General features: G+C 58.1%; 2 protein-coding genes across 2 annotated transcripts in view; both read right to left on the bottom strand.

Moving 5' to 3' along the window:
* Positions 1–31: 31 nt before the first annotated feature.
* SLC22A31 (solute carrier family 22 member 31) lies at positions 32–8,612 on the bottom strand. Its single transcript, XM_065416665.1, has 9 exons — positions 8,247–8,612; positions 6,004–6,107; positions 5,668–5,822; positions 4,489–4,657; positions 3,423–3,568; positions 3,088–3,190; positions 2,418–2,632; positions 1,660–1,771; positions 32–901 (listed from the first exon to the last, which is right to left on the bottom strand). The coding sequence occupies exons 1-9, from the start codon at positions 8,610–8,612 to the stop codon at positions 484–486; spliced, it is 1,788 nt and encodes a 595-aa protein (XP_065272737.1). The 3' UTR covers positions 32–483.
* Positions 8,613–17,982: 9,370 nt separating this feature from the next.
* The window catches only part of ANKRD11 (ankyrin repeat domain containing 11), a 185,146-nt gene continuing 179,155 nt past the window's right edge, over positions 17,983–23,973 (bottom strand). Inside the window, exons 10-13 of the mRNA XM_065416340.1 lie at positions 21,129–21,227; positions 20,872–21,015; positions 19,470–19,562; positions 17,983–18,230 (exon numbers count right to left, since the gene is read on the bottom strand). Of these exons, the coding sequence (XP_065272412.1) occupies positions 18,045–18,230; positions 19,470–19,562; positions 20,872–21,015; positions 21,129–21,227 (522 nt within the window). The 3' untranslated portion in view covers positions 17,983–18,044. The remainder of the gene's footprint in view (positions 18,231–19,469; positions 19,563–20,871; positions 21,016–21,128; positions 21,228–23,973) is intronic.

Genomic DNA, 23,973 nt, shown 5'->3' with positions numbered 1-23,973 from the left:
CCAGAGAGAAAGCAGAACCAGGCCCAGGCTAGAAATAAGGCACATTTTATTAGTGAGCCACTCACCTGGCCAGGAGGCACAGGGACTGGTGTTCCCTGAGCCAGGAGCCTCCCCCATTCCCAGCCGGGCTCCTTAGGAGGGGGTGGGGGGCACTCTCTTCCAGGCCCCGCTCCCTGCAGGGCTGGTACGCAGCAGGGGGTGTGGGAGCCCCCAAACACCCCAGTGAGGCAGGCCCAGGCAAGGCAGAGGCAGCAGCCCCGCTGGTAGGAGGCTGCGCATGGCACCTAACAGTCACGCCAGGGCCTCCAGACTAGCAGAAGGAAGCTGCTGCCCGGAGACAGTCGTGCGATGGGCCCCAGGAGGTACCGCACACAAACGACACAGCCCGCTGGGTGCAGGAGACGCCTGCAGCCCCAGGGCAGTTAACACTGGGTGCTGTCCCCCCACCCACAGGGCACAGTCCTCACAGACAGCCCAGCCCAGCTAAGTCTCCTGCTGGGGGTCACCACCCAGGGCAGGCTCCAGCAGCAGCTGCCTGTCCCGCGGGGGGGTGCGCCGGTGGGAGCTCAGCATCTTCTTGGTGGCAGTGACGAGGCGGGCGTAGTCCTGGGCCTCGGGGGCGTGGCCGGCGCTGCGGGGCGAGAGCAGAGGCAGCTGGTCCCTGCGGCGGGAGGAGCGGAAGAGCGGGGGCCGGCGCTGACTCTCACCGTCCTGCAGCGACTCGGGCAGGCCCTTGCCCTTACTCTCGGGCAGCAGCATGATGCTGAGCACGGAGAGGATGGCGAAGGAGGCAAAGACCACGTGGTGCAGGAAGAAGCCCCGGTTGTTCTGGATGTCCATGATGGGCCCGGCTGCTTTGCCCACGAAGCTGGCAGCCATGATGAGGCCCAGCCCAGCGCCCCTGCAAGGGGGGGACACAGACCAGGCCCTCACTGAGGGACAGCGCCTCCTCTGACCAAAGCATGGGGCAAGGGGGTGCCACACCCCAACCTGGCGGTTGGGAGAGCTGGGGCTTTGCCCTGACTGGGCGGCTTGGAGGCAGCAGGTGCAGCCTGGGAGCTGGGCTGGGCCTGGCCCCTGCCTGGGCAAGCAGCCAAGCACAACATGAAGCAGCCCCCAGGCCTGGCCGTGTCCTCCCAGCTGTGGGGCATGGGCTGGCTGGGGCAGAAGGACACAAGGGTCATGCCCCACGGGACTCTGCCATGGCATGCAGGCAGCGGTTTGGTTGACTTGGGGGCAGTACATCACAGAGAGAGCTGTAGGGGCAGCGCCCAGGCCGGGGCACTGGATCAGACTGGGGGAAGCTGGCTCTATTCCCAAGGGGTCCCCCTAGAATGGGTTCCCTAGGGAGGTGGTGGAATTTCCTTCCTTAGAGGTTTTTAAGGTCAGACTTGACAAAGCCCTGGCTGGGATGATTTAGTTGGGGATTGGTCCTGCTTTGAGCAGGGGGTTAGACTAGATATCTCCTGAGGTCCCTTCCAACCCAGATATTCTATGATGCTTGAGGCTCAATACCCACCCCTCAGAGAACTTGCTACAGCCTCCCCCGCGGGAAGCCAGTGCTGCCCCCTCCCCTTCCACCTTTCCGGGCCCTGTATCATGCACTAGCCCATGGCTGCCGTGGGAGACGCGGGGCTGCAGTGCGGGCCCATCTCCTACCTGACCACAGTGGGAAGGACCTCGCTGGCAAAGAAGATGCTGAGCATGGTGACAGCTTGCGAGTACGCGATGCCCAGGACAGAGAGGGTCAGGATGATCCAGTCCAGCAGATCTAGAGTCAGGAGCGAGGGAGCGGAGTGAGCGCACGCCACAGTCCGGCTAGCTGGGGCCTTGGGTGCAGGTGGGCGCCAGGGCTGGCTCCCCCATGGATTTACAACACAGGGTTTTTAAGCCCTGCCTGGTGAGTGGGGCAGGGAATGTACCCATGTGCCAGCCCAGGGAGACCGCCGGCAGCTGCTCCCTGGGCAGGACAGAGGGGCTGAGCACACACCTCAGAATGCCCCCTCCCCAACCAGGAGTCCACCCCTCTCCAGTATCAGGGGTGGGCAGAGCCGCCAGCAGATTCCTTGGCTCTCACCACCCTGGGGGGAGTAACTCCAAGGCTGGGGGGAAGGGGACAAGGCCGCAGCAGGAAGCCAGGTGGTTTGGAGTCCCAGGCTCGCAGCACGACTTTCCCACCAGCTGAGGTGGCTTGCCCTGCCCTGGGGGGGTGGGCAGCTACCTGGGGTTCAGGGCTTGGGTGAGCAGCTGGGCAGGAATGCTGTGACTTGTACGCTGGTTCGCAGTTACCGGGAGACCCAGGGAGCTCACGCCCCCCCTTCCCAAGGACCAGCGCCAGCGGAGGGGCGGCCAGCATGCAATGGGGCAGAACTGCTAGTCCCCACGGGCCAGGCCAGGCCAGGCCCCCTGCCCCTTACACTGCGTCAGGGCCAGCAGCAGCAGCGAGGCGATGCCGGTTAGGATGGTGCAGAGCAGCAGGATGGGACGGCGCCCGAAGCGGTTGACGGTGACGCACAGGAAGAGGCAGGCCGCGGCCTCCAGCGCCGCCAGCAGGAAGTAGGAGAAGTAGAACCGGGGGAGGTAGGGAGCCAGGTTGCGGGTGAAGCAGTGCCGGATCCCGCTGCCGATGAACCTGCAGGAGGGATGGGGGCGCTGTTCACGGGGAGTGCAGCCGAACCGCGACCTAGCTAGGGCACGCGACGCGAGTTGGGAGGGTCTCAGCCTGGCCGCCGGGCGAGCTCTGTGCTCATCACTCACCGCCATGCAGCCTGCACAAGCAGCGAGCTCTGCTCAGACTCAGGGCAGCCGGGACGGGGAGAGCAGGGGGAGGCGGGTTGGAGGGAAGGACGGCACAGAACCGTGCTGGGGGAGCTCAGGGCTGGGATAGCAGGGAGAGTATGGGGGGTGCTGTGGATTGAGAGGCATCAGCAGAGCTGTGTGTGCGGGGGAGCCCAATGCTAGAAGAGCTGGGAGCAAGGTTGCCCTGGCACACGGGGAAGTGCCCAGGAGAGCCAAGGAGGCACAAGGTGGAGCAGGGAGGCCCATGGTCCAGCCATTCCCTGCCCCCAGCACGTGGTGGGTCCTTACGCCGTGAAGCCGAGGATGAGGCTGTTTTTCCAGATGACTCGGGTGCTGAAGACGTCGCAGAGGGTGTGGTAGCGTGGCAGCGGGACCCCGTCAGACTCCAGCTCTGGGGGCACAAGGGCAGCACGGTCAGCGCAGCTCCGGGGCAGAGCCAGAGGGAGGGACGGAGCCTAGGAACAGCTGGGTCCTAGAGCGTTAGTGTTTCAGCCAAGGCCAGGAGGTGGTGGGGACAGGGAGGAGGAGCAGGTTCAGACTGGGGGGGAGTGCGCCACGTGAGAACAGCACAGGACTCAGCCTGACTTTGACCCGCGGCCGGGGCCCTCGGGCCCAGCTCTCACCTGCTAACAGGTGCTCCTGGCTGTAGAATTCGTCCTCCAGGCTCACGCCGTTGCCCTCAGCAAGGGCCCGCAGACCCTTCCTGCCCTTCTCCAGCTGCCGCGTGGCCAGCAGCCAGCGGGGCGACTCTGGGAACAGCGACGGGCAGCTGGAGGGAGAGCGTCACCAGGGTCACCACAGGCCCAACCTCAGCACGCGGCCGCACGGAACCTGCTCCCACGACACTCTGTGCCCTGCCAGGCGGGGGCAGCCCTGCAGGGAGCCCCCCGGGCGAGGGACGGTGGCACCAAGCCAGGCCAGGCTCACTGTGACCCATCACAGCCATCTACTCCGCACAGTCTGGGGTGCACTCAACCCGGGGACTGGACGGGGAACCCACACCAGCAGCACCCCCCAGCGCCTGCACCAGGCTCCCCCCAATCCTGGGGCCAGCAGCACAGGGACCCAGCCGCTGCTCCTGCCCCCCAACAGCCGTTCCCTGCCACATTGCCACTTGAGGAAGTGACATTCTAGCCCCGTCCAGGGCTAACTGAGCTCCCGCTCTCTCTGCCACCCCCACCCCCACCCACCCTGCAAGCCCCAGGTCTGATCAGGCCACAAAGCTCAGAACCAACCTGGCAAATAAATTAACTGTGTTTAATCTGCGTGGAGCAAATATTTACCCCCAGCCCCGTGGGCTCAAGGGCCCCTTCAGAGGAAGCCGGCGCCACACTTGAGCTGAAGGGCCTGGGGAGCGTTTGACCCAGCCGCAGTCCCAGAGTCGCTGCCAGCCGGATTCACCATCGCTGGGACGTGTGTGTGTGTGGGGGGGGAGGCGCTGCCTGTATTCCCCGTGGGCCGCTCATGCCATGGAGCTGGGTCTTGGGTCCCTGCCAGCACGTCAGCTCTGGCACAGGGGGCTGTATAGGTCAGGGAAGGGTTGGGCGTGATGGGGCCCAGTGCCTCAGGGTGGGGCTCTCCCCCCAGCCACTCCAGCTCCCCGGCCATCTTCCCACAGGTGTCCAGCAAAGCCAGGCTGGCCCTGCCCCGCCCAGCTCCCAGCCCCCCCGGAGCACAGCCGGTCCTTACCCCCAGCAGGTGGCCACCAGAGCCAGCGTCAGCGTCACGGCACCCTGCAGCAGCCGCCACTGCCGACACAGCACCGCCAAGCCCGGCAGCAGCAGCTCCCCGGCAACCCAGAAGAACCCCGCAACCATGACGACCATCAGCCGGTGGGGAGGGTCGCACAGCTCCAGCCCTGGGGTGGGGCGAGAAAGGCACTGCTCAGACCAGACCGGGGGTGTAAGATTCACGCTGCATCAGGCTGACACCCCGCAAGGCGAGCGCTGGGCAGGGACAGCGGGGCCAGCTTCTGCTCCCAGCCTGGCCTGACTGATGAGGGGCACCAGCTGGGAGGGGGGCTGCGGAGTCAGGCTCCCCCACAGCCCCCAGGTCACCTCTTCAGAGCAACGCACAAGCAAGAGCTGCTGCCCGTTCCCCACTGCAGCCCTGGGCAATGTGGGAGCAAATACAGCCCCGTGCGGCTCAGCTCGCAGGGGGGCCGACTCCCCAGGTGACCGTGTGCTCTCCCCACTCCCCGGGGCTGCAGCAGACACCCCTAGCCTCCGGCTCCCTCCTGGCAGCCTCTCCCCGCCGAGCAGGAGACCGTTCGCCGGAGTCCCAGGGCCAGTTACACTGGTGTTTCAGAGGGACCTAGCTGGGCATCACGCACTCCAGAGCGGCTGCCCCGTGAGCCAGCCAGGGGGCCATACAGCCCAGGGACACGTCACCCATCTGCCCTAGGGCTCCAGCCAGGACAACTTCCCAGCCTGCGCTGAAACCCCCCTGCTGGTCAGCTGGAGAAGGACAATGCCCACCACATGGAGGGAGGGCGCTGGGGTTACATTGGCAGGTGACCCTAGGACGGGGCAAGGACACATCACTTCCCAGACCAGACCCAAACTGAGCCCAGCTGGGCTCTCCACTCCCCGGCCTGGGGGGAAGGGGGGGAGGAGAGGGAGAGGGAGCTGCAGAGGTAATTACTTAGACTGTCAGCTCTCAGGGTCAGGGACAGTCGGTCTGGTCTGTGTTCGTACAGCGCCTAGCACCAGGGGGTGCCGGTCCACGTCTGGGGCCCCGGTAATACAAAGAAGGGATACTATAAAAGCCAGGGCAAGGGGCCACATGCACAGGGCCATGGAGCTCCGCGGGGTGCCCTCTCCTGGAGCAGGGAAGGGGCGTGTCCGGTGGCGGACCAAGCGGACTCACGTGCGACGTAGAGGGAGAGGAAGGTGCCAGCCAGCGCAGCACCGAGGAGGAGCCGCAGCGACAGTAGCATCATGTAATTCAGCGCCAGCGCCACACCGATGCCCAGGGGAACCGCCAGCACCAGGGAGAACACGAAGGTGGCACGCCGGCCAAACCTAGAGGTGAGAGCCAATGGGCAGTGAGCTGGGCAGGGGGAGAGACACAGAACAGCCCCCACCCCCCCGGGCACATATCAGGGCTGGCCACAAACCCAAGGGGCAGGGCTGGTTATGGACAATGCTGCACCTGGCCGGGTGGGAGGGTCTGAGCAGGGGCCCCTTGTGGGTGGTGCTTTACCTGTCGCAGGCCAAGCCGAGCGCAATGCAGCCGCTGAGCCAGCCCAGCAGGTAGGTGGTCTGTTCGAGTGGCACCTTCCAGCGATCCGAGCACACCAGGTCCCACTGCCAGAGGAAGGACGAGTGAGCCATGAAGTCCTTGATGCTGCCCTGAAGGGGCCTAACACACGGGGGTGAGCTGAGCAGACCTGGTACCGTCCCATCATTCCAGGCCACTCAGGGGACATCCCATCCCATCCCCCACTGCAATGCAGCCCCCTCTGGGCTGGACCCCTGCAGCTGTTCAGCAGGCGCACTGCTCAGAGGTTTCGGGCAGGAAGGCCCAGGTGAAACCACAGGGGGAGGTTAGAGAAGCAGGATGAGGAATTCAGCCAGGCCACTGACGCGAACACCCTGACTCCTGCAAAACAAGCCTGGACCTTCCTTTGTCCCATCCAGAGGGCAGGACCCTCCAGCAGCACATCACAGCCCAGTACATCCCCTCCAGCATCCCAGAGCCACTTCCTGCATCGCCCTGAGGTTTCCCATCCAGCCATTGATCAGGTCTGACCATGCTTCGCTAGCCAGGTCAGACAGGCTCTCTGCCCAAGGCAGTAGAGCAGAGGCAGGACAAGGCGTGAATTTAAGGTGATCTCCACTCTGCCAGCCATGCAAATCCATCACTAACAAACAGGGACCCACCAAGGGAACCAGCTGCACCCTGAACACAGGCACCCCCGGGGGACAGTACAACTGGCATCTCCTCACCCCCACCCCCGCTGCCCAGGGATGGCAGGAAACACCCTGGAAAACTCTGTCTCTGCCAGCAAGTGCAGAGGAAGCAGCAAACAGGGGAAGGAAGTAACTGCCCGAGACATGCGACTCTCACCCCCTCCCCAAGGCACTGCTGGAGAAGCAGAGCCCGGCCAGGGGGATGGAGCGCCCGCACCGAGCACAGGAAGGCAGGGAGCTCTCACTCAGGGCTCTGCCCATCCACCCGCTCCAAGGCTCAATCTCCTTCCCCTGCACACAGCCCCCGAGAGCACGGACCCTCACGGCACATCCGGCCTGGGCAGCAGCAGAATCCAGCTCAATCTGCCCCCTGCCCCACCCACAGGCCTCCCAGTGCTGGGACCACCCTCCCAGGGGGAGAGCTAATGAAGGTCCCCAGGGAGTTGGTGTCAGCAGTGGGATTCAGACTCCGCAGCCCCTGCTCCCACAGCATGGGCAGGGGCAGGGAGGCGCAGGCTTTTCAAGTCAGGGCACTTTCTCGAACGTCGACACCGGGAGCATGTCACCATGGCCTGGCTAGGCAGGCAGGGCTCTTCTCCCAGCCCTGTAACTGTCCTCCCCACCCAACATTTTGCAACAAAACCGCAGCTAGGTTTGCGGATTATGCAAACGCACAAGGAGACGGCAGTTGGGCAGCTCTGCTGGGGCCAGGGCCAGCGGGGCCACCTCTGGAGGCATCTTCAGCGCCGGTTAGGGTGACCAGATGTCCCGATTTTATAGGGACAGTCCCGATATTTGGGGCTTTTTCTTATATAGGCGCCTATTACCCCCCACCCCCATCCCGATTTTTCACACTTGCTGTCTGGTCACCCTAGCGCCAGTCCCCAGGCAGACCCAAGTTTAGCACCAGGGGTTCACGCCTGATCAGGGCTCCTGGGGAAAAAGACAAGGCTGCTAGCGCCTGTTATGGGTACACAAGGTGTGTGCAGGGCCAGCTCTAGGATTACCACCAGCCTGGGGCCTTCGGCCAGACACCAGGCAGGAGCCCTGCAGCCAGCACGGCTAGGACGGGCCGGGCAGACTGGAAGCTAGAGCAGCCCGGGGCCCACAGCTCTGCCAAGAGGTGGGCAGATGAAAGCAGCATGCAGGGCTGGAAATGCCCAAGTGCCTGTGACTCAGTGTTTGCAGCCCATCCGGCCCTCCCCAGCCACCCTCGGGGAAGCAGCAGGTGCATCTACCGGCCAGGAGCATCTGTCTGGGGGTCTGCAACAGAGCACGCCAGGGCCGGTGCATTGCTGGGGTCACAGTGCCCAGTGAGCCCAGCTCAGTGTCCCCACCCCACGCATGGGCACCTGGGCAGCGCTACCCCAACAGGGGCACAGAGACATGGGGTGCCAGGCAGCAGGGAGCTCGCCCCCCCCGGCTCGCCCCCCCAAGCCAACTCACCCCGGCCCCGACAGCCCTCCAAAGCCGGCTCACCCCCAAAGCCGGCTCGCCCTCCCCCCGGGACAGCCCCCCCAAGCCGGCCCGCACCTGGGTGACGAGGCTGGAGCGCAGCCCGGCCGCGGGCAGCTCGTAGTCCCAGCCGCGGGTGCAGGGCCCGGTGCGGTTGGGTCCCGCGGCGCCGGGCAGGTACCGGTACAGGAAGCAGCGGCTCCAGCCCGCGGGGCCCCGCGGCACCGAGGCGTTGAGCAGCGCCCGGCCCGACAGGTTGCGCAGCGCGGGCGGCAGCAGCGCGGGGTCCGGGCGGCAGCGGTGGGCGGGCGGCGCCGCCAGCAGCAGCCCCGCGAAGAAGCCCAGCGCCAGCGCCGCGTTGGGGGCCCAGGTGGCGGCCGCCAGGAGCCGGGCGCGGCGCCCGAAGCCGCCCGCGGGCCGCAGCAGCCGCGCGTCGAACTCCATGGGCTGGGCGGGCCGGGTAGCGCCGCGCCGCGCCAGGACACCGGGGCTGGCTCCGCCCCGGGGCGGGACAGGACCAGTTCCCGCCCCCGCCCCCGCCGGGCCGGACCCAACCCAGCCGGGCCAATTCCCGCCCCCCGCCGGACGACCCCTCCCCCGCCGGGCCAACCCCCCTTCCCTCCCCCCACGCGGGCCGAACCCAGCTGGACCAACCCCCCTCCCCCCGCCAGGCCAAACCCCTCCCCCCGCGGGGCCGCCTCCCAACTCCCACCCCCGGGGCTGGGCGCTCCCCGACCCCCGCCGCCCAGCCCCCCAGCGAGGTGCACCCATAGAATCATAGAAGATCAGGGTTGGAAGAGGCCTCGGGAGGTCTCTAGTCCCACCCCCCGCTCTGAAATGGGGCAAGGCCCCCCCAGCTCAGGGCTGTGCCCAGGCGGCCTTGCGGGTGGCAGAGCGCAGGTGGCGCTGAAATGGGGGGCGCTGCTGCCTGCCCGGCGGCTGGGGTCAGGGCTGAGCCCAGGTGAGGAAGGGGGAACTCCCTGGCTTGGTGCTGATAATCCGCTGATAGGGAAGGAGCCGCATAAAGGGCCGCGCCTGTGCCCAGCCCTCGGCAAACACCAACCCTGATAAGGCCCCGGGGGAGGGGACTGAGGTGGCCCAGCCCCAGCCAGCCTGCGGGAGGAGGAGCTTGTGGCTTCTAAGTGGACCAATTTCTTGTGAACTGGAGGTGCCCCTAAGGGGGGGGGGGTAATTCCCCTGCACCCCCCACCCTGGCGGGGCCCCCCCCCGGCCACAGCTTGATAAGCAGAGGGGGATGCTCGGGCAAGCAGGGGGCCGGGGCCAGATCTCTCCCCTCCATCCACCAGGGCCCAGACCCTCTCTCTCTTAACCCAGGGAGCAAATACAGAGTCGGGCTCCCAACCGGCCCGGCCGCAGCCCATGCACAGGGGCTCCGTGGAGGCCAGTCATTCCCCATGATGGCTCCACTGAGGTGACGCGAACCAGCCCCTCCCAGCGCTCCTGCCTCCTCTGCCGGCAGCCTCTGGGACGTGTCTCAGCCAGGCCCAGCTCCGCGCACGATTTGGGTGCCTACTTCCCATTGATTTCCACGGCAGCTCAGCCTCCCCCCCTTTGAGGATCTGGCCCCTAGTGATTCATGTGAGTTGTATTATTTAGCTTAGAGTCTTCTCAGCCTTACCGTGTGCTCTTCCCATCCCCCACCCCATCTGTCTGGCTCCAGCTGTTGTCTGACACTTAGCTTGTAAACTCCTTGGGGCAGGCCTGTCTTTCTGTACAGCGCCTAGCGCCATGGGGCTGAGACCGCTAATGAATCTCAGTGGTGCCCCCCATGGCTGGAAGGTGACTGGCTAGCACCCTCCAAGCATTTTTCTGCTTTATTCCCTGGCCTGGGCTCTATGAAGCCCAGCATTAACACGCCTGGCTGGGGCGCCCCTTCGTGCGCTGCCTCATCTGTGCAGCTGGGGGCTGGGAACACTGCGAGATGTGTCTGACAATGTCTAGGGAGCCCTGCTGAGATGGGGTCTCCATTGTACCAGGCACAGCACAATAGATACTCCCCCCTCTACAGAGCTGGCCATCTAAATAGGCTTCCTTGGGGAGCTTGCTTGGTACTCTGGTTAGCTGGGCTCCCTTCACAGCAACATACGTTGGTAGGAGTAGGACCTATCGAAAGGGACTGGTTGGGCCAGCTTGGGCATTGCACACTGGCAGTTATGTGCAGAATCTGCTGGCATCTTCTGAGAACAATTGTGGCCCTGAGTTTCTGGGCTGCAAACAGGCTTTGGACATGTGGCACCAGGTAAGAGCTTTAAGGTGGGTGCATCCGAGAGCCCAGGATCAGCGCAGTGCTGCTGACGAGGTCTCGCCGCTCCCGGAAGGGCAGTGAGCGCTCATGGATGAGGAAGGAAAAGCCCAGGGGGCCCTTGTGCGTAGTTCCTTTGGGCAGAGGGCAGCCCTGGGCCGGGCACCTACCTTTGCTATCCCGGGGAGAAGCTCTGTGCTAAGTGAAAGTCTGCAGGCTGAGCAGCTGAATTCCTCCTTTCACAGCCTTTGAAGCGTTCTGTTCACAGGTGGGTGGGTGGGTCTCAGCAGGTTGAGGGGTGTGTGGGGTGCCCAAGCCCCACGTTGCAGAGGCTGGGTCAATCCGCATACACAGGCCTTCAGCCTAAGGCTTGGCTCTGGGGACAATTCATTGGGTGCTACAGGTAGATTGATTCTGAGAGGTTTAAATAGATCCAATGGGACTTTGCAATAAAAATGCAGCCTGGCACCATTCACCGGGTCTAAGCTGCTGAACACCTTGACTAATATTTACATCCATCCGCCCTTCCCTTCCCATTCTGCCTTATCTCCTCCCTGCTGCGTTTGCCTTTCCTCCGAGTTCCTTCCCATGACGCTGTTTGCCCTCCCACAATGCAGTGCAAGTCCACTTTATTCAGGGAAAGGTTCTCTCTCTCCCAGAGCTGGTGGGGGGCTGGGAGCATGATAGAGGGGAAAGGCTTGGTCATGATTATGCACCCTGCCAGCCTCTCTTGCAGTGGCACTAAAATACTAGGAGAGCGGCACGTAGTCATCTCTCCTGGGACAATGCTGCGGCCCTGCACAGAGGAGTAAAAAGCCTTTAACGGAAGCACACGCTTTAATGAAAACCTTTACTGCTAACTAGACGGAGTTCGGAATGGCCCGAGAACAGGAAAGCCAGGCAGCTCGTGGGGGTGGGGAGCTGTAACCCTGGCTCAATTTGAAGGCTGGGGGTGCCAAGAAGGGGGAAAACACAAATTTACATTATAGACCATTTTAATCTAATAATTGCCAAGGGGTTTCAGGCTCTAAGACAGTGATTCTCAAACTGTTGTGCCGGTGACCCCTTTCACACAGCAAGCCTCTGCGTGTGACCCCCGGATAAATTAAAAACACTTGTTTATCTATTTAACACCATTATCAATGCTGGAGGCAAAGCGGGGTTTGAAGTGGAGGCTGACAGCTCACAACCCCCCATATAATAACCTCGCGACCCCCCGAGGGGTCCCACCCCCAGTTTGAGAACCCCTGCGCTGAGATGTCTCAGGAACAGGGGAGGTGAAGGATTCCCCTTTGCATTGCCAGGATTAGAACAGGGCACTGGTAACAAAAGGCTTGCCACAGACATCCGGGTTGTGAAATCTCAACATTCTGTATCCATTAAAAAAGCTGCAGGAAATGGGATTATGGTCCAGGTGGGCTGGGGCGTGTCTCTTACTGCAGCTGCTCCATCCCACTGCACAGAACACTTGGGAAGGCTCGACCTAGTTCTTCAAGGCTTTGTCCGTGTGGATGGTCCATAAGTGACGTGTACGAGTCACATACAGACCATAAGTGGGATCCACATGGACAAAACATTTTAAAAGCACCACAGTTCCCATAAGGTAAGAAACCTTCTGTTTCTGGCTACCCGCCCCCTCAAGATCCATAGCTACAGACTGGGAGACATTTAGAAATTCATAGTGTCAATGTCCAGCAAGATGCGTGGCCTGGTAACATGCTTCCAGCTGGGTACGGTGTTGTAGAGCAGGAGGTTCAGGGGGCTCGTGTGGAGCACTGGTGACACCTAGTGGCCTAGTGAGGTCAGTTGGAACTGTGCGACACTGACTCGGTGTGTGGTTCAATTGTGTGTGTCCAGCAATCACCGACTGTTTCAGCTGCAGCTTCTTGAAGAGGTGGCTGCGCTCAAGGAACTCCAATAGGACACTGCACCAGCAGGAGGGACCACATGGGTCTTAATCCCAGGCTTGGTTTCTTTCCCTGTAGTGGGTTGACTGCATAGAAGACCTTCTGAAAACCTGTTTTGGGAAGGGGAGGAAGAGGCAGAGCTGCTGATCAGGACAGCAGTGACTAAGCTAGCTCCTTTTAGACCTCTGATCAGAATCGTCACTATGGGCCAGATTCAGCGCTGGCCTAAACTGGTGCAACTCCACTGAGTGGGGCTGCTTTTGGCCCTGTGTTTATAGAGACTGTAGTTGGGGGGTTATCTGAGGAGATACAGGCTGTAGGTACAGTAATCCAGCACATCCTTGTGATGGCCCTGGACTTTCCCCCAGGCAAGTTCCCTGTGGAGGGATGATTGTTTGTATTCCAGTAGTACCCAGAGGACCTATTGTGCTGGGAGCTGTACAAACAGATGGTGTCCCTGCCCCAGACACTGAATGGCTGCCAGGAGCTGAAGCCACTGAGTACTCCTGGAACAGTGAAGCTGAAGGGGTGTGAAACAGTAACAGAAAACCCGGCCTCGGGAAGATGAACTGGCAGAAATTCACAAACAAGCCTTCCTTTTTTTTTTTTTTTTTTTTTTTTTAATTTATTTACGAACATTATCTTTGAGGGACAACAGCATCTCTCTGGCGCTCATCTCTGTACATGCAACTGTAGAAAATAACATTTGTATTCACTTTGTGTCTGTCTGCAGGAAGTTGTACAGCGAAAGGACAGCAGTGTCACGGCAGAGCGGTGGCATCGGCAGCACCAGCACTGCCAAACAATATGTACACAAACTACATTGTAAAAAAAAATTACATTGTTACATTACAGACAACGCAATCTTGCCGCTGTTTTACCCCACATACTACGCAAGTTGGACTAGTACAAATAGAAGGGTGTGAATTGACCTGTGAGATATTTACATTTATATACAGTCTCATAGAAGCATTACAAGGAGGGAAATTTACACGGTTGAGACTTGAATCCACGGAGCACAGGTGTCAAAGATAATACAATGCTTTTGCTATTGTTGCTTTAAATTGCTGATTAAAGGTCTCTCCATGCTTATACAGATTAACTGATGGTTATTTAACAAAAGAAAGAACTGGGCTTGAAATTAATAAAAAAAAAGAAGTGTTATTTGTGGCCATATTCCTGTGTACTAGAGAAAGAAAACCATTCCTGCACCCTCCCCACAGAGCAGGAGAATTGGCTGGCCAGCAATTCCCCTCCACTTGCTTGGAAAGCATGTGCTGCAAGTTAGCTGGCAATACCGGTGGAGAAAACCAGCCACTGCATCAGGCAAAGTCTAGCCCTGACAGGAAGAGAAAAGCAGCAGAAGGGCTCAAACGCTGGAAACAAAGGACTCAATGTTTAAATAAAAAACACATTCCGAATACATCCAGGGGTGCTACAAATCCTGACCCTCTGTAGGCCATCGATACATTCCCCAGCACACAGCAGCCTCCTCCTGCATTGTACCAGTCACCGGGAATACCCCCCGACAGGTTTGTGCCCCGCACAGGCAGAGAGAAAGCTCCCGTTGACACACCACAGCAGCATGGCGAGATGGCGCTGAGCACCCACGCTGTACACGGCCGGGAACAGCCTGTCCATGTCACTGTACAGCCTTAGGAAGGGAGCTAGGGATTTTATTTCTTAAGTCACCAACTCAATGTAGTCAGAAGAAACTAGTTGCTGTGACAGATCACTCGCCTCATTAGCTTTGCATGCAATAAGCCTCACTCCTCACTGGGGTAAGCCTAGAGAAGCCAGTGCGGTTACACCAGCCAAGAATCTGGCCCGGTCAGTCTTTCCAACTCTCCAAAACAATCCCAGCGTGTGATGTGACACCGTGATTTGGAATCCCAGCCCCCAACAGGCCGAGGGTGCTAATTCAACAAGTTAGTGGGGAAAATCACCTTACAGGAATGTGCTTCAACTGGCTTTTCTGAAGCAGCCTGGAGGAAAGCGGTGATCCGGCAGGCTGCAAGGCTGTGTGGTTCCCAGCTCAAGTAATCAGGTCACTCCATAAGAGCAGCTGTTTAAAAAGCCAGTGGGTGACAGAGTGAGAATTTGAATGGAGAGTGCTGAGCAAGGGGAAATGCCCAATTTGGCAGCTTCTCTGACTCCCTAGGTGCCAGAACTGCTGCCACTGCTGCTCCTCCTCCACTGGCATCAAGCATGGCTTTGGCTTCTCCACTAGCTAAACGTGAGACTGATTCCACTGCGGACTTCCCCCTGCTCCAGCCCTGTCTCTTCCCCCTCCTGCTCCTCTCGGCCCTACCCTGCTGTGTTACCTGGGTGAGCAGCCCAGGTCCCAAAGCACCGGGCGAGCCTTGGCTTCAGACTCCACAGCTTTGCCATCTAGGCTGCTCACCCCAAAATGCACAGTAGGGGGAAAAGGACAGGGGAGTGGAGCAGCAAGGTGAAGCCAAGACTGGAGGCAGCCCTCACATTGAATTACTCAGAGCTCCTCCCCTGCTCCCACAGCAGCTCAGGTACCAGGAGAGGAGGGGAAGCTGAACAGGAATTTAAATGGTGTCTGAATTGGACTTTACCTGGCAACATTTAAAAACCGCCTCAAAGTAACCAAGTGACAGGCCACCAGGTGCATGGGTGTCTGTCCATGACCCCCCGTCAGGGCATGAGGTGCAGCACACTCAGGGTACCTGTATTTTGACACCCCAGCCCCCCGCTGTGCTAGTGCCCATGTTTCCTGTTCATTTCACGCAGGACTGTGTGAGCCAGTGTGTTTTAGCAGTATCCTGCCTGGGTCACTTTCACACTGCAGACGGAAAGAGTCCAGTTGTTGCAGTTGCAAAGGGAGCAGGGCTGGCTGGCTGACTGACATGCCCAGACAGGATGGAGTGAGCTGGCCCATGGGTGTGAGCAAGGACCAGAGGGCATGGAAGAGGCACTTTGCATCTGCCTCTAGCCATGTCCTGTATGTCTGTGCTTGGGTACAAACATCACCAGCTGCATTAAGTCCAGTTTCCATTATTACTCCACTGACAGCCACACATTCAACAAATACCATCCTCTCTGGAACCGGCCGTGGTGCCACCACCCAGCATCCCAGCTGAAGTTACAATTTCACTCGGCTCCCTACTGCCCGGGCCTGTCCAAACCAGACAACGCAGTGCGCACCCCAGCTGAGCTGGAGCCAGAGGACAATCTTTCCTTAAATACACAACGAGAAACCCCCCCCCGCCCCAGAGGGATTAATTCTGAGCAATCTCTCCCCAGCCTTTCCAGGGACAACCCCTCCCCGCTGTGGCTGGCTGAGTGGTACCAAAGGTGGGTTTTGAGCACACAAGCGAGGAATGCCTCCTGCCAGGCTCTGGCTCCTCAACGAAGAGCTTTTGCTCTCTCAAGACCAGAGACAGACAGCTGGCTTCTGCGAGGGTGCAACATCCCAAACACCAGGAACAAGCCGCAGAACAGGACGGGCTGGAATCTGCACTCCCAGTGCCGTGGTGAAGGTGGCCTCCAGACAGGCGGTGGGATGCAGGGGTGTGTCCCTTCTCTCCCCCCACCTGATCAGCTAGTCTGCATCAAGCACACTTTAGTCCTGACTAACCCAGAACAGCAGCTCATTCCGACTGCCACGTGACAAATGGCCAAATCCGTCTCTCTCTCAGAAGTGCCCTGAAGCCCTGCCTGCCAACACCATAAGAAAACGCTCAAGGAGGATGTGTGCATCGCCCTGCACAGTACGTCCCCTGCTGACCACATCTAACTGAATCCTCAGAGCAAGGGCTAACAGATCCACACAGCACCCCTGGACGATTGGACACTGCTGCAGTGCTGGGCCAATGGAACTGGATTCAATCACAGCTAGGCCCCAGCATGCGTATTAATGCCTCAGACACCTGCCAGGGTATTCAGCACACCCTGAAAACCGAGGCAGAAAGGATCCCACAAGCGAAGTGGTGCTGGGTGCCCAATGGCTGCAGCCTTGCAGGGGCCCCAGAGCATCTTTCGGCCGCAGCTCACCCTCGCGGTTACCTTCCCAGCTGTGGTGGTTTATTTCCATACAACTTATAGAGCAACTGGCTTCTTTATCCAGAAGTCACAATACTAACAGCGCACTAGAATGGCTGGTCACAACGAAGAAATGGCTACAAGCGCCACCTGACTGCCAGGCTGCCTCGCCTTCCCTAGGCCATGTGGCTCTGAATCACTGGCTCCCCAGATTACAGCAGCTCAGGCTGAGGAAATGGGTAAACTGTCTCTCTCTCAGCCCAAACGTGCAAGTAACATCTTCTAAATTCCTCTAGGCCCCAAGCTAGCATGTGTCAGGGTGGGATCCCCCCTGCTTCCTCCCCTGTCCCCACCCCCCAAGTAATCCTCGTTAAATCTGACGCACAGCTTCCGAATCTGTGCAGGTGGTCTCATACTCCACTAAACTCAAAAGGGCAGGGGGAAAAGGAAAAAACTAGACTGTGTTAAAAGAAGAAGTCAATGCTTGGAGATCTCCACAACACGGATTGCAGACTGAGTGAGTTTGCAAGGCCTGAATCTCAGGAGACAGGTTTGAAATACTGAACACTGCACACCATTTTGGCCCTTATTTTTTTCCTTGAGAGGGAAAGTGCTGCCTAGGGTGAACTATACATACAAAGATAATTTTAATTAATTTATTTATTTCTTTACACATAACTGAAAGTGATGTTACAGTACATAAGTTATTTACAACTGTGCAGTAATGTGTTGCAAAATAAATTATCTAGAAGGCAGCAAAAGTACATTGTTAATGTATATAAAAACTGTACAGCATTTATGGGATACAATTTTCTTTATATGAGTATTGGCTCTGTAGTGTTTTCAAGTTATGTTCTCAGAAAGAGAAACGAAATGCCCAAGATTAAAGGGAAAAAAAAATATATAAACCACATGGATTTTACTCCATTAAAAACATGATCGGCAAAGTCCTTGCTCTCCGTCCCCCTTTTGGCGGTAGACACTCACCGTACTAGTCACGTGTGCATAACGTGCCAGGGGCCTCCTTACTCATCCAAACGTGGTGACGAGCAGCTACTTGGGGACGACTCGGAAGGCGTCCGGGGTCCGGAGCTGCAGCCGTTTGCACCTCCAGAACCGCAGCTGGGAAAGCTGGATGATTCCTTTTAGTTTTGCTTTTAATTTGTGCCGTAACCAGGATGGAACGAGAAATATAAAAAACCCACCGTCTCCTCTGCAGCTTCTCCGAGAGGAGCTCTGCGGACAAATGGAAAACAAAGAGCTTGAAATCGCCATGTTCACACGTACATGAACTGCATGGGTGCTGGCCCTGCTCAGCAGCTTCTGCAATACACGTGTCCTTGAACCTTTTCTCCTCCCTGCCTCCGTCAGTCTCTCTCCCCCTTGTCCGTTCAGACGCTCACTGCTGCGTGCAGGCTGGCTGCCCTCTGCTGCAGCAACCGGTTGGAAAGGAGATGCGTTCCCCCACTCCCGCTGCCTGGCGTAGCTGTGATCAGTCCAGAAGTGAGGGAGACGTCGTGAAGAAAGTGCAATTATTTTTCTTACTGTTTTGTTTTCTGCCGATAGATGCTTCCTCCTCCTCTGACCAGGGATTCATCAGCAAGTGGTAAGGATGAACGTGAGCTCGAGCATCCGTCCTCGGAGGGCTCCCGCCCTTGCCAATTTTCAGGGAGAATGTCTCCTGGTTTTGTATTGTCATGCCGGCAAGAGCACAAAGTCATCGTTGACGTCAACCATCGGCACATAGAACGAGGGAACCTCGTTCACGCAGAGGGATTTATGCCCAGCTGGATCCAGCTCCTGAACCTTCAGCTGCCACTCCATTCGCTGCACCGCGTTCAAGGCAGCGGCTTCATGCTGCTGTCGCATTAGCAGGCACGTCTGCACCAGAGCCGAATGCCCAGCGGAGACGGGGGTTCATGGGAGAGAAGAGACAAGACAACAATCACTTGACTGTACTGAACAGCTGCCCTCTGGTGGCAAGGCAATGGAGCTGGACAGACATTCCCAGCCAGGGACAGACTCCACAGCAGACACTGGGTGTCCTTGGTGGAAGGAAAACAGTCTGTCGAACAGGATTTTGAGAGGGCCCCACTCCTCCAGAGGTGGTGTAAGACCTCAGAACAACAGGCCAGATCAGAACCATTTTTAGCCCTGGAGGTAGCCAGTGTGAAGTGCTGGTTGAGTGCTGCAGCTCGGCTAGTGGCTGTCACCTTTACATGGTAATAAAGGCCCAACCAATGTGCAGCACTGCACACTGCGACCTGCAGTCTCCACCTCTGCGTGAAAGATGAAGGAAGCAAGAGAGGAACGGGTGGCTCACTGGTTAGGGCACTAGCCCTGGGACCCAGGTTCAAGTCCCTGCTCTGTCTCTGTGACCTAGGGTAAGTGTCTGTGCCTCAGTTCCCATCTGTGAAATGGGGCAATAGCTTTGCTCTGCAGCAAGCCGTGCTGTGAGGATGAATACATTACAGATTGTGCGGGGGCCATGGAAATATCTTAGACAGAAAATCTCTCTAAGGGACTTCCAGACAGACAGCACGCAGCAGCTGGCTATTGCTTGGCAGACCAAACAGCATGGAAAAGAGGAAACTGTGTGGCCTGAAGGAAGGAGCACAGGGCTGAGTCAGGAATTCTGCTGCAGCCTTACTCTGCCAGTTCCGTCTGCCTCGTTTTCCCCATCTGCCTGTCCTTGCCTAGCTCGCAGCAGGGACTGCGCTCTGCAGGGCACTGGGAATGGGGGAGTGTACTGCAAGCTGTGGCATTTAGAACTGCTCACAACGCTGTCTCCCAGGGGCTCCTTGCCCGTAGCAGAGATCTCTGGAAAGCACAACCCCCCAGGGGCCCAGCAGCAGTGACTCACGCAGGAGAGCAGGGTTTAGGGCCTTTGCACTGGGACAGCTGCCTCTGTCTCACTGTAGGAATTGCAGAGTGACTGACTGGAGCAGCCGCCACTGTCACAGGAGAGACTGGAACCCTCCCCCCATTTCACCTGTCAAACGCCAAACCAAATATTCCAAGCAGGTGACAGATTAGCAACATCCGCTCCGGACTCCTGGAAATGCTGCAAACCCAGTGCACTGGAATCCCCAAGGGACAGCAGGGTCACGCAGCTCTCACCTTCATTCGATCATATTTGTCATCCACATCTTGTAACCAGGAAATAAACTGGCGAGCATTGAAACGATCTCGGACGGATTTGTTTTCATCTCCCTGCACGGGAACAGCACAAAGGGGAATTACACGGTTAAAACGTATCAATAAAATAAATAACCTATCGGACAGGTGCAAACCCCTCCACTCCCCACACACACAAACCCACCACACTCCTGGAAGAAAGAAGAGTGGTGGCTCTGAAGTAGCCAGAAGTGCACCAGCAGGGAGGAATAATGGGCTATGCAGCTCTGGGCTGCTTTCACAGCACGTTGCTAGAGGTTTCAGCCTGAGTGGTGGATGCTAGACACACAAGCCCCCTCCTTGCCTTCCCCACATGGAGCTGGCGCTGAGAATCTGTTCATACTAAACTCATTCAGTTCTTCCTTTGCGAACGGAACACCTGCAGCTCACCGAGTCCTTGAACTTGTGCCCCAGATCATAATGTCTTCTACATGGAGATTTCCATAATGTTTTTTCCTTTTTGTCCTGGGAAATGCTGAGAGGTAAATCAGATGCATGGATCAATATGCTGGATCACTAATGAATCCCACTATACTGTCTGCAGCACAGGGATCAGCGTCTGCAATGCAGCAGTGTGCTTTCTACAGAGATGACAGCTTTCTGGCAGGTTAGTGGTGCAGCTACAAAGCTTCTGGCCAGCAGGAGGTGCTAATGTAATCGCTCTATCCCACTTCAGCTAATTTTAAATTCTTATGAAGCTGAACCACAATACAGGCTGCTGAAGTCTGACTCATTTTCTATGCTAGTTCTTCTCAGCTTTCTCCAGCTCCACACTACGTGGAATCAAAGGAAAAAAGCCCATCTCTGTGGGCTGTGCAGTGCAGTTTTGCTTTTCAAAGCCAGTCTTCTCTAAGAAAGTCATTTCATAGATTTCTGTTCTCTGTGCAACACAACTGGGGATCGTGGAACAGCTGCACAGTATGTACCGAAATAAACCTCTCTCACGTGCAGATGGTTCTGCTCACAAGGAGAGGCAGAGGGGGCTTTGCAGCCTGCAGATAGATCAGGGGCCTTTGCTAGCTTTAAATAGGCATATAATGCTGGCTCCCGTATGTCATTCACAGACACATTTCTTTGCCCCCCTCTCCCCCCCACACACACACACTGGACAGCTGAACTTGTGACTTGGACCCTCTGGCAAACGAGTCAGATTAGTCAACAGCGGCACATGCTGTGAGATCTCCCACATCACACCAGTGCGTGGGGGAAGGGAGTTGTAGGTACCTGGGTGGGAAGCACATTAAGGCCTCCCTACACCCACCACTCTGAAAAGCACGTCCCACGTGGGCAGCTGCACAAAAGGACCTTCGAGACAGATTTAGCCACTCTTAAGATGGCCACTGACCTGATTTTCTAGAGGCATGTTATAGACCTCGGAGTCCAGCAGCATGGTGCAAGCACTGAAGGGCACTGCCTGGTTAGCAATGGTTCTCGCTGCCCGACAGTGAACTCTTAAGATCTCCTGTTCGCATGAAACAATCAGCTTCTCCTGAGGAAAAAGGAGAAAGTAACCCAGTGAGTGAGGCGTGCCCTTCGTTTCTCAAGTGAAGGAAGTTAAGCACCATTCGCCCCCGAAGGAATCCCCCAACGGCTCTCCGTTACCCGCTCTATGCTGTGCTGGAGTCGCAGCTTCCCCCTCACTGCTTCCTGCTGCTTGAAGAGTTCCTTCAGGGGTTCCGCGAGCGATGGAGGGGGGGCAATCTACAGACACACAGAAATGCACAAACCGTTACAAATGGGGACACCTGCTGGATTCGCTCTGAGCAGCATGGAGCTGTGTTCCTAATGCTGCTGCTCACCCTTTGAAATTGCTTTGGAGCTTGCTGTCCCTTTAGGAGCGGGGCCAGTGCTCTCAGCTGCTACACCGGGGCCCAGGCTTTGAGTGCAACTATACAATTATCGCCCTTAGGCTGATGATGTGTTGCCAAATCATTCAGTTGCCAGGGAGACGGCGCTCACGCCACCCAATGTACAGCTGTACCAGTGTACTAGTGGAGGAAGCCTTCTCATGCAGGTGGGAGGCAAAGGACAATCCCCAACGCCTAGCTGTGACCAGGCAGTGTGTGGGAATGCAAAACAGGGTAAGAGGTTCTGTATGCAGAGGTGTGCACGGCTCTTGCTGTTGGGGCTTCCATCGCCACATGCTTTAACCCCCCCCCCCCTTTCAGGGCGTCACAAAGACACTTTGTGAAGCGCTTTGAGGTCATCTGATGAACGAACGGCATGAGCACATGTGAAGCATGTTGGGCAGCAGAGTCCCTGCTCATGGTGGGCAGCACACAGTGAGGCGTGTCCATATTTCAACACCACTTTGGGTTTGCAGTGTGCACGGGACAACACCAATGTAGAGCAGAGTTTGGGCTGCAATCCTAGAGTCTTTTCCTGTTCACGCTATGGGCCCAATCACACACAGAGAACAGGGGGCCTTGTAGAGTAGAAAGCTAGGTGGCGGCTGTTCTTTGGGACAAACAGGTGTACTCGCCACCCATAATGAGCATGATTTCACAGCAGATAAGATGTGCATCAATTCAGGCCCTGATCCTGCATAAGAGGGATGCCGACAAACTTTTGTGCTGCGCCCCAGTGATTTTAACGGGGTGCCAGGCAGCTCATTGCAGGAGCAGGCCCTTGGTTCTCATTCCTCACGTTCCTGGTGGAATACGCTGGAGGAGAGAATTCAATTTCCCATGAACCAGGTAGAGCGCTGCCAGACGTCTCCTGCCAGTTCACTTACTACTAGAACCACAACTGTCACATGGTAAGAATGTGGGACCACTTCCCAACAACATCCTTGGAGTGTTGTGTTTCAGGCAGGGAAACGGTTTACACTCCCCAAAGGGAGGCCCAGTGTAATATTTTATTTCAATAAAGCTTATTCTAACGAAGCGAAAGCCTCCCAGCGCAGGCACTTGTACAGAATCCAGCAGTGCTCCGGGTAGAAAAGGAAGGTTCCACCAACTGCGGCATTCTCCATTAACTGCAGCAGGACATGGAATTTCACTGGTTAGTCAAATCCAGAACGACCTCCCCTGGAGGCTGGCAGCCAATATTTCCTCACTGGAAGTGTTAGTCTATTGGTGCATTTGCAGTGGCAAACTCCATCAGTGGAGCTGTCAGAGAAATAGCTGTTCCCATTGCCAAGGGTCACCCCATTGGCCAGTCACACATCGGAGCCTTGGTAAAAGAAAAGGCAGAAGTAAAGAGTAGCTATCTTCTGCTCAGGGCCGGCCTTAGGGAAAATGGCACTCTGGGAGAACTTGCATTTTGATGCCACTGGCCTCCATGGGCTCTCCACCCTCCCCTCATCCCCAACCCCTGCCCCCTAACCCCTACACTGTGCCTCCTGCACCCCATATCCCTGCACCCCAACCCTTGCCCCCTCCTGAGCCCCTAACCCCTGCCCTGTGCCCCCTTCACCCCAACCCCTGCCCCTCCTCCTGCCCCTAACCCCTACACTGTGCCTCCTGCGCCCCATATCCCTGCACCCCAACTGCTGCTCCCTCCTGAGCCCCTAACCCCTGCCCTGTGCCTCCTGCGCCCCATATCCCTGCACCCCAACCCCTGCCCCCTCCTGAGCCCCTAACTCCTGCCCTGTGCCCCCTTCACCCCAACCCCTGCCCCATCTCCTGTGCCCCTAACCTCTGCACCCCCTTCACTCCTACCCCCTGCACCTCCCTCCTGCACCCCTAACTCCTGCCCTGTGCCCCCTTCACCCCAAGCCCAGCACCCCCCTTCACCTCTACCCCTGTACCTCCCTCTTGCGCACCTAACCCCTGCCCTGTGCCCCCTTCACCCCAACCTCTGCCCCTTCCTGCACCTCTAACCCCTGCCCTGTGCCCCCTTCACCCCAACCCCTGCCCCCTCCTGCACCCCTAACCCCTGCCCTGTGCCCCCTTCACCCCAATCCCTGCCCCTCCTCCTGCGCCCCTAACCCCTGCATCCCCCTCCTGCACCCGCATGGGAAAACTGACCTGTATGCAGTGACGGAGCAGCTGGCATTGCTGCCCGCTCCATTCCCCCACTGGACTGCTGCTCCTTTGCCCCAGGCACCCCTAGGGAGCTGTCGGGGGGAGCGAGGAGCGACGCCAGGGCTCCCTCCCGTGTGTGTGTGTGTGTGTGTGTGTGTATTTGTGTGTGTGTATTTGTGTGTGTGTATTTGTGTGTGTGTGTGTGGAGTGCACTGTCTCTTTAAGAAAGCACTCAGGATCAGGCATCTGCAGGCTTGTTCAGACATAAGCAGCTGCTGCTGGACCCAGAGAGGCAGCAGCACACACAGATTCCCCCTGTCCCGTCACCCCAGCTCAGGGGAGACCGGGTACACAGGCGGGGGGAGGGGGACACCCCAATATCAGCCCCCACCCCTCACACAGCAGACAGGAGGATGCTCCCAGTCCGGAGTGGCCAGGGGCTCCAGGGAGAAATGGGGCAGGGGGAAAACAAGAGCAGC

This window comes from Emys orbicularis, chromosome 14 (genome assembly GCF_028017835.1).
Source record: "Emys orbicularis isolate rEmyOrb1 chromosome 14, rEmyOrb1.hap1, whole genome shotgun sequence".
Lineage (NCBI taxonomy): Eukaryota > Metazoa > Chordata > Testudines > Emydidae > Emys > Emys orbicularis.
The sequence above is the reverse complement of the archived record's forward strand: the minus strand, read 5'-3'. Positions and strand labels throughout refer to the sequence as shown.